The 10,510-nt window shown below is 51.6% G+C and overlaps 1 protein-coding gene and 1 pseudogene across 1 annotated transcript; one reads left to right on the forward strand and one right to left on the reverse strand.

Moving 5' to 3' along the window:
- The first annotated feature begins 2,865 nt into the window (after nucleotides 1-2,865).
- On the forward strand, nucleotides 2,866-4,003 carry LOC147300743 (major histocompatibility complex class I-related protein 1-like; annotated as a pseudogene).
- Nucleotides 4,004-8,878: 4,875 nt separating this feature from the next.
- Nucleotides 8,879-9,730, reverse strand: LOC147300744 (GTPase IMAP family member 7-like). The gene has a single exon (XM_086284828.1). The coding sequence runs from the start codon at nucleotides 9,728-9,730 to the stop codon at nucleotides 8,879-8,881; it is 852 nt and encodes a 283-aa protein (XP_086140954.1).
- Nucleotides 9,731-10,510: the final 780 nt, after the last annotated feature.

Raw genomic sequence — 10,510 nt, forward strand, 5'->3', positions numbered from 1 at the left:
ACGCCACCTGCAGCACGGCCGGCGTCGTCCTCTTGCCAAATCTCCCAAGTCCCCCGCCCCGGTTCAGCGCCTGCTTCTTCCTCTCCCTCTCGGCGGTTCGACTCGCCTTGCGAGCCGCCGTCCTGGCAGAGTTGCAACGCCGTTTCGTAGTTGTGAGCCTCTTCCGCGTAGGACCTATGGGGATCCGCCACCCCATCGTTTTTCGTCCTCCCGATCCTCCGAGTACCGCTCCTCGTCTGCGAGCGTTCGGGCCGTCCGGTCGTTATCCCCCTCGGCCTCTTGCTCTTCTTTCTCGGTCTCTTCTCCTGATCCTCCTCCTCCTCCTCCTCCTCCTCCTCCTCCTCCTCCGAGTTCTCCTGTTGTTGTTGTCGTCGCCGCCGCTGCTCTTGGTCTTCCTCGACCCCTAGCCCTCGATAGCGAAACGTGGCCGGTCGCAACAACCCAGACACCGGAGCCGACCCCGCGTAGGCCAAAACCGTCGGCGATGTTGATGGTGATGGTGAGGAGGACGAGCACCGTGACACCGACGGCGAAAGCGCTACGCCTGTACCGCTGAGCTTAGCGCTCTTTCGCTCCCACGGTCTAGTGCGTGACATTGCCTTCGTCTAACGAGACCCCCTTGTTGTCGTCGTCGCCCTCGCCTCCGTAACCAAACACCAACACGCTTAGTACCCACCATCCGCTTTCTTATCATCTCGCCGCGACACTCGCTCTGCTTTCGCTAGGGTGTTCCTCGAGACACACGCACACACACGCGCGCACAACACACACACACACACACACCGTACTCACTCTATCCTTCCATCGAGAATGGTGGTGGTGGTGGTGGTGGGGGATCGTGAGACCCCAAACCCCCTTGCTAACTCCGCGGGGGGGACCCGCGTCCCCCTGGCCGACAGACCGACCGACCCCGCCGGGGAGCATCAGGGTTAACAGCGGCCTCCGCTGGCCGAGCTCCATAGAGCCTGCGCGAAAATGCAGTGATTTCAGCTAGGCGGATCGCGGCTGCCGGCGGAAAGGTGCGGCTCGCGGGGGTACCTGGAGTTGCCTGAGAGTGTCTGGAGTTGCCTGAGAGTGTCTGGAGTTGCCTGAGAGTGTCTGGAGTTGCCTGAGGGTACCTGGAGTTGCCTGAGGGTACCTGGAGTTTCCTGACAGTGTGTGGAGTTGCCTGAGAGTGTCTGGAGTTTCCTGAGAGTGTCTGGAGTTGCCTTAGAGTGCCTGGATTTACCTGAGAGTGTCTGGAGTTACTTGAGAGTGTCTGGGTGCCCTGTTTTGTTCTCTGCTTGGCACTGTTGGGATGAGATCGGGGGGGGGGGGGGTACTGGGAGACGACCATAACACTGATGTTGTGCACATTTCTCGATGGGTGCTCGGTCGACAGACAAATTCACTTGTGACACAAACAAACTCACACGAGACAGAACCGCATTTTCACATCCGGCGCTCTTTATTCTTCATCGTCGTGAAATTACATTGCAAAGAATGTGAAAACGCTTGACATGAAAACGTTGTATAAGTTCTTGACTCGGGGTGTATGCAAAATGGAAGCACACAGTACAACAGCACACGTAGCAAATATCCACCGGTCGGTGGCTGCCTTGGTTATTCTCCGCTGTTTCACCCCTACTGAGAACGGTATATAACCTGGACGGATCCACAAATGCCATCAGACGCTTTGAGTCGAAGGGTTGACAGCGGCCGTGTGTAACGGAGACACAAATGCTGTCATGTCGCAGGTCTACAGCATACGTTTGGTGCACCCAAGGACGGAGCTCCCGGACAGCGAGATACGCCGCGTGTGGTTCCTGTGCCGCCCTTGGGCTGAAGACATCATGAAAACACACATGTTATCTGCTAACACGTTGGACAGGATCAAATGCCCGGATGAGTTGGCTGTGATGGCACCCTGTCACATAGCCCTCATGGACCTGGAAGACATGAGTGACATGTGCTTAGACGGCTTTAACATGGTGGACTTTTGGTTTCATTGTAAACTGGAGTCGTTCATGGCCGGATGGGCTCGTTGGTACGTGCACGTGGATCGGGTGACTGGCGTGGATGGGGTATGACCCTGCTGCTAGATGGCGAGGGCAAGACAGTGGCGGACGCGGAGGTCCTGTCGAGGAAGCTGTGGCTTGCTTACAAGACATACTTTGAATGGCAATGGGTTGTCAAGCAACCTGGGCGGCCGGGGGATACGCGTAAAGCCGACATCATGTATGGGGAACACGAATACGAAAACCGACGGGATAAACTGCTGTGTGTCTCCATCGAGGGCGAGCGAGGTGACTTTGGACGAGTGGTTGACGATCGGATGACCGCGAAGAGAGATAAGGCATCGACGATTAGGCTGTGGTACCCCGAACAGTAGAACGGGGGGCCAAAGTATGCACTGTATTGTATTGTGTCGGTTTGTTATCATACTGCTTGTAATAATAAACCTACGTGAAACGTTACGTGTTGTTGTCGTGTGTGGGACTCTCATTTCAGTCTAGTCGTCCGCTCTTCCAACACCACAAACACTGACTTACTCCATTGCGGCGAAACACGCACACCCCGCTTCTGCGTTTACCGTGCCTGTACTTGTATATATAAAATCACACACATTGCACAACTACAAGTGAGAGACCTCTCGGTTACAGCGTTCGTTTCTCGCAAAGACCGACACACACGTGGGGATGGCTAGGTCTTAGCTGGGTACATGCGGTCGATGTGGAACAGGGCAGCCGGGGGTGGGATTGTCGGCCGTACAGGGAGCTTTGTTGTGAGACGGCGGAAACGTTGGCGAGTTTATTTGCCCGAACACTGGGAGAGTTTGTGATCACTTGCATTTGCACACCGCACACAATTGAGGTAGCTCTTACGATGGACGCGCGGTATGTGTCTTTGTACTTTGTCACGCGTATGCTGACGGTGAATTCGGCAACTCATTCGCTGATCTACATTTATACAGCGCTGTCCGCAGACCTCGGCTTGCCGGGTGTGCACAAGTTTACAGCAATAGGTCTACTGGACGGTAAACCCTTTGACCGTTTTGACACCGACAACCCACGGAAAACCCCCACAACAACTGGGCTAGACAACACTTAACCACTGAATACTTGGATAAGGGCACGCAGAGTCGACTCAGCAAGCAGCAATGGTTTGGCGTTAACCTAGATGTCGTGATGACTCGGATGGGACACTCGGCGTCCGATGGGGATGTACATGTTCTACAGTGGTTACACGGATGTTATGGGGAAACGAACCCCTCCGAGGAGAGGCTGCGGTTTGTCCGCGGGGCGGATAAGTACGCTTACGATGGTGACGATTTAATGTCTTTTGATTATGTCACGCTGGGGTGGTCAGCTGCGACCGAAGCGGCGAAACCCATCGCGGACAAATGGAACGGTGTGACCGTGTTAAGGGAATACACCAACGGCTATTTGCGCGACGAGTGATATCGGATGGTTGACTAGGTTTGTTGGACACAGCCAACGGGAACTGAGAGAAAGGGCAATCGTCCCTGACGTGTACGTGTTTGCACGGAAGACACGCGGACCTATTCTCACATTGATTTGTATGGCATCGGGTTTCTCCACAAACACGCCTGCCATGACGCTGATGAGAAACGGCCGAGTTCTCAGTACGGACGACGGTCTCGAGGTCTTTGACATTCTCCCAAACAACGACGACACGTTTCAACGACGGATCGCTGTGGATATATTACAATCTGACAAGGGGAACTTCACCTGCAACGTGTTGGAGGGAGAACACTGGGTATCACGTTATCAAACACTGGCGCCTGGAGGATCGCAAAACTCTTCGCGCAGTTGCCTGGTCGAACACTGATTTGCTCTGGGCCTTACTGCTGTTTTCGACAATGGTGTTTTTGTGCACTGCTGCTTTGTATCCGGTGGTGGTGGTGTGCATTATACGAAAGCGGAGGACTGGACAAATTGCAAATCAAACCGATTCTTGTGCGCAACACCACGGCCTAAAAGATGAGACATCTGGAGTTTGATACATAGTGCCTCGTATGCGTGTATGTCCCAATAAATGATTTGTCAATATAACTACTGTACTGTGGTGTTTACGGCTAACAGCAACATCAGAGTACCCAGACACCATTGATTGTTACTGCATTTTATTTTCTGCAACATAGCATAGACCATAAACCATACCATCTGTGTATACAACACATTGTTTTCACAGGACTGTGCTTTACTTTACATTCTTCACTGCAACAGCATAACAACGCAAGTCTCGATTGCATGGGAGTACATTGACAACAATACAAAAATGTAACAGTATAAAAACACAGCATAAATTTTATACCAACAGTGTAAAATGCTAACCGTAATTGCACAGGAGTACACTGACAACAGTGTAAACAGTGGCACTGGTGATTACATGTAATACGTTAGGGTGTATGCATGATGCAAACACATAAGGCAAAATCTTCAGTGTCATTTCTTCCCTAGGCTACAATGTTCATCGCATTGGCCTCCGTTGTATACAAACGTGATACGAAAACACAAGAGTACAATCGTGTACTAGTAGATGGCACACACAATGCTTCGTGACCATTGGCATGCTTTGTATGGAATACAAAACCAATATTCAGCATTATCATTTCTTACGGATTGCGCTGCTGCAAGTTATAGTCCACGTTGACCCTTTTCTCTTTTTCAAGCACATCCTGCAGCATAGCACACAGCACACGCAGCTGGCTATCGCTACTATAACGACTACAGAGATAGCTATGTACAATCCGTAGGTTACCAAGAATGAGTCTTTGCTGTCTTGATACAAGTCTCGCCCGCTCTCGACGCGAGCGGCCTCTTCTTTCAGAGCAGCGAACACGCTAGAATACTCGACCTCTTCGTCCTCGCTCATGTCATTGTCGATAGTCTTCTCCTCCTCTTCGGTCAGAGGGTGACCCGTGAGCTCAGCCAGAGCTGTGAGTCCGCCGTTTACGTCTTTCGCGTAGAGGCTGTTTCCCACTTTGATTATCTGCTGAATGGTCGCCAGTTTCTCCTCGGGCACCCCTACGGGATTTGGCGAACTTGACGATGACATCTTTGTTGCTGACCACAGCGGCTCCTATGGCTTTGGCTGCCCCCTTTGCCTTATCGGACGTTGCAATCCTTTTGACGGCCTCCAGCTTCTTCTTCAGCTTCTCTGCCACCGAGGCCTTCGTGTCGATCCTGTACACACCCTTGGCTACCGCAACTTTGCCCGAGCTGACCTTCGTCGAGCCCGCGTACACCTCGCAGTTTGTCGAGGAACACTCTTGGCACAGCTTCACCAGGCACTCTTTCAGCGTCTGCGCGGTTTGGCATTGAGCGGCCTGTAGGGTTTCTGTCTTGGGGCATCTGTATGACACTTTGGCCTCGGTCGAGCCGTAACTCCTCAACTGCAGCCCTTCCAGGCTGGAGGTGAGGATTCTACTGTTGTCGTCCTTTTTGGAGTACCCCTTGAACAGCCTGGTGTCGTCGCACTGCTGCACGGCGCAGGCTTTGCACACCAGCTGCTTGTACGTCTTGTACGTGGAAGTGCGGCCCACACTAGACGCGTCCACTGTCGCGGTCTTACCGTTCAGACATTTCGCACTGTAGCTCTTCTTGGTCGAACTGCAGCTGGTGGAGTAGAACAACGCTCCAAGCACAGGACAGTGTAGACCGCTGTCTTCATAATTGACAAATTAACCGGAGATGCTTCTGCGTGGCTCTGATGTCTGCATCTAGAAACGAGCTATGTCCCTTAAGCTGTTGCGTTCCCTCGGCAGTGGCAGACTGTTGGGATAAAGCGGCCTGTTTGGGGTAGTATTTAATCGAAGTCACAATGCATTGTTGCCGACCTGCATTGCTTTTCCTCGTTGACCTGCAGCGCTTTCCTCGCCGACCTGCAGCGCTTTCCTCGCCGACCTGCAGCGCTTTCCTCGCCGACCTGCGGCGCTTTTCTCCCCGACCTGCGGCGCTTTCCTCGCCGACCTGCAGCGCTTTTCTCGCCGACCTGCGGCGCTTTCCTCGCCGACCTGCAGCGCTTTTCTCGCCGACCTGCGGCGCTTTCCTCGCCGACCTGCAGCGCTATTCCTCGCCGACCTGCAGCACGGGACCCTGCTGATTCTGGTCGGCCTTCAGATGGTAATCACACCCATGCTATGAGGATGCCTTCTCTGCTAACTGATTGCAGAAATGATGCGCGTTTTGCTTATGCTTCTCTGTGGAACTACTTGTCTGGGCTGTGTGACTGACAGCCTGGGTTGCTGTATGTGTCCTCCGGGCACAGTAATGGCAGCTAGCGGGCGTTGTCGTGATCCGCAGTGTGTACATTGTCGGTTATACGAATACACGGAATTACACAACAGGCTGACTAGGTGTATTTTGCAACCCTACTGCGATGTCAACAAAAACTTTGTGTATCTACAGAACATTTCTTCCAGCAAGAAGTACGCCATGTTTTACTGGGATGGACGTGTTCCCATTACACAAATACAGGATCGGAATATGAGACATCTGTATGCCAGCAGTTCACCGGACAACCCGCCCTTCTGTTCGCACCTGCAACACTTTGCGTCGCCCTGCGTGCCGTGTAGGACTTCCGGAGAAGAGACGGCGGTTGTCTGCCAAGGGGGTGCGCGTCCTAGATTTGTGAACGGGAACCCCGTGTGGTCTGACACATACGGGCCCAAGAACATTGTGTACAGCCCAAAAGAAGAGCTACAGTGCGTGTGTAAGCCCGGATTCCAGTGCTCTAGCGAGGCGTGTATCACGTGCATTCAACGGGACGAGTCCTCCATTACCGAGGACCCTCTGTCTGCGGACTCTGACGCGAGGACAAGAAACGAGGGGATTGTCTCGGCTGTGTGTGTCCTGCTCGGACTGTCGCTGATTTTTGGCCTAGCGTTCAGAAACCGGAGTCAGCTACGACGTGTGTGTGCACACGGTGGCCATGAATGTCGGGTAGGACAATCGGCTGCTAGTGACTGTATCATAGGGTTAGTTGGAAGGCTGAGTAGACCGGCTAGAGAGGCTGCCGTGCCCGCTGTCTCGCGTGATGAGATTGTCGTCTTGGACAAGCCCAATTGCACAGGACTGCCCAGTGAGGACGACCAAGTACGTAGGGTCGGTGAGAGGAGGATAGCGGGGCTTCGACTGAATATCGTATTGTATGCTGTTATAGCTGTGACCCTATCGAGCACACTTATAGTTGGAACTCTGTACATAGCGGACCGGTTGCTGATAAACCACTGTGACTCGACCATCTCCGTGTACACCTTTCCGCTGGGCTACGCTGTGACAAGCAAAGACTGGGGAACTTGGAGGCCGTAGCGCTCTCGGGGTTCTTGCATAGGTGCAGGCAACAAAACGAGTTCACGGTGCCCGCCCGTGTCAAGTTTCACAAGGCCATCCGGTGTCTGAGAGGTAGCAGAGAATACAAGAGAGCATCAGCTGACGCGTCGCAGACCAAGCAATCGCATGGCACCAAGGACTCTAGCTCTGGTCATGTAGGAGCGTCGGGGTCCTTTGTTGGTGTAACGGCCTCGGCCGAAGTGACGTTCAGTAAGACCGTGGAGAGGTCGATGGAGAGGACGGTAGCTTCGAGTAACAGAGTTTCAGTCTCGTCATCGTCATATCAGTGCCAAGTGGGCAGCGCAACCTTCTCGTCCTATGAACCCAGCACCATGCTCCGCGTATCACTGGAGGAGCTTAACCGAGACCCAGAAGGACGCATCGATGAGTTCCTGGACACTTGGGGATATGGGTTCGTAAGCTCAGTGGAGGTTGGTGGATATTACAGCTCGTTTGAGGTGTTCTCTACCTGCAACAAGGACGCTGAGAACAGCTTAGACGATGCTGCTGAGCGCTGCAGAGACAGCGGAGCAAAAGTCGAAGTCTCTGGCTTTGGCGGTGCAGCCAGCGCCGGTGGTAGCACGTCAAGGTGTAACACGGAAGGGCTGTCAGAGCATCAGAAGAAAGCACTGTCGTCTATATCCAAACAGTCTCGATACGTGCAGATAGGAGGGGACGATCTCGGGGGAGAGGACGAGTGGGAGAGCACGCTCAAGATGAACCCGTACCCTCTGAGGGTACGCATAACCCCGATTTTCAACATAAACGGTATATCTCCGAGTGCTGTCAAGTTGCTAAAGCTCAAGCTTCAAGACGTTCAGCTCTACCCAGACGAGTTTTTAGCCGAGCAAGTACCGGACATAATGCCTAGGCGTTGCTGACGGGGGGGGGGGGTACAAAGAGGATATTTCATGCTCTTTTCATACAGTGTCTATATATTTTTGTATAAACCACGACCACGATAAGTCTATTTTACTTGTGATATAAAACTGTATATGTAACCTCAACATGCTGCTGTATTCGTGAATAAACAAACGTACGCTGTGATCTTGTACGGAGTTTTCATTTGACATTTGGTGTATGCAGTGTGTGTATATATTTTCGTATAAACCACCACCACGATAAGTCTATTTTACTTGTGATGTAAAACTGTATATGTAACCTCAACGTGCTGCTGTATTCGTGAATAAACAAACGTACGCTGTGATCTTGTACGGAGTTTTTCATTTGACATTTGGTGTAAAAAGCAATCAAACCCAGCTCAGTGTATGACTGTGTTTCGACAGAAATGGAAGGGTCTAAAAACCCACACAGTAACAGTGTAAAACACCACACAATAACAGTATGTTTTCCACCTTTATTGTACTGCACAGATACCACATGATCCACACAACGAGGACAGAAACAGACTCCTAATATCGGTCGATATCTTGTGTATCCATTTGGTGAAGAACACCGATTCTCAGCATACCGTCTTCGTAAGCAGTTCTACCAAAACAATCTAGCGTGTGATGGCAAACTGACTAATGTAGTTAGCCCACCTAACTGAACATGGCCACAGAACAATTAAACTGAGAATACCCAAGCGCCCCACCGATCCCCATTAGCACATAAGAGGACAAGTATGCCCCTGCTCCAAATAATCCCAGAGACGTAAGACCGAAGAATCTACACCATTCCCTTGTCTTAATCATCTCTTCGTGCTCTTTTCGCATTTGGTCTTGCTCTTTCCTCTTACGCTCCCTGTCTCTTTCGAGTTTCTTCTGAGCTGCCTTGTACATATCGTTGCTGTAGTGCTCACCTCCGTTGAATTCTACCATGTCCTCTATTTTACTCAACAGAGTATCCACTTGGGTTTGGTTTACTCTCTGAGTGTTGCTCAGCGTGTGGTACCTTCCGCCACACTGGTTTATCACTCTTTGTAGCTCTTTGCTTTCCTTCACGTAGTCTCTCACCGATTTACCCTTTAGCAAGTCACCGTGTGTAAACAAGACCAAGGTGTACGTGAAAGCGTCTTCTCCGAAGTTGTCTCGAATCCACTTTATGCTGCTCCGCTCCTCTTGTGTGAACCTAGATTTTAGGCTGATTACCAAAAGGAATCCGTGCGGTCCGGGTACCGACTGTTCGACACACTCCTCGATCTTTCTTTTCACATCGTATTGTGTTTTGGCTGTGTCAAACAACCCCGGAGTGTCGATCACAACGACTTTGGCGCCGTCTCTGTCCACCTCCTTCTTCACACAGCCAACGGTGACGGACTCGGGTGACATGTCCTCCTTGAAAGCGTTGCTATCGCCGAGTATAGTGTTACCAGACGCGCTCTTGCCAGACCCGGTCTTGCCCACGAGAATCAATCTGACGTGCGGACGGGGTGGAGAACCTGCGGGTGACATTCACATTCTCGTAAAGACTCCCATGGACAGCAATGCATTCGTTGTTTGGTGTGTTGTTGTACAGGTAACAAGGCCATTTTACACCCACCTTTGTCATTCTTCTGCTGACACAGAGCGAGGCGTCCGCTTAGTGTCAGTGACAAGACAAGTATAAAGGAGATAACTTTTGCCATGTTTCATGCTCGCCGTGAGAGACGCAGTGACCCGCACATAAACTAGGAGTAGCTGGAAGGGGTACCGTGATAATACGTGCTTTTCCGTGAGCACGCCTGAGAACGCATGTACTCTTGAGCTCCACGCTGACCGAGATGACAGGGGATAAGACGTTCAAACTGTACAAGCCTTTGCTCTACAATGGTAGCCCGTGCTGTCATTCCATGGATCGTGAACATAATGTCAACTGTGTACAATGCAAGCAATAAAACGAACGACACTCTGTGTATGTTCATCTTTCATTTATTGTTATTTCACGGTCAAAACACAATACACAATAATAACACCGTATAATGGGTACGGTTCGATGTCACATTCTTCAGAAACAAAGACAGGTCTCCCTCGTTCATTTCTCTGTCTTGCAAATACACCCGGCGCTTAAAGGATGGGTGTTGGAAGTCTGGGCAGTACTGTTTACCACGATACAGAAGAACATATTCATCGCGCATCAGATCAGTTCTCCTCCACAGCACACCCGCAATGGCGGTCCTCGTGTATGAACATCGACATGGTAGAATCACAACCCCTTGACCACTCTCAGCTGTGACAACAGCAGGATCGTCCGTG

The sequence above is a fragment of the Aulonocara sp. 'chitande type north' Nkhata Bay genome, unplaced genomic scaffold (assembly GCF_057382095.1).
Source record: "Aulonocara sp. 'chitande type north' Nkhata Bay isolate Kocher_YH1m ecotype deep benthic unplaced genomic scaffold, A_spYH_male_GT1.1 unmapped_scaffold_3, whole genome shotgun sequence".
NCBI lineage: Eukaryota > Metazoa > Chordata > Actinopteri > Cichliformes > Cichlidae > Aulonocara > Aulonocara sp. 'chitande type north' Nkhata Bay.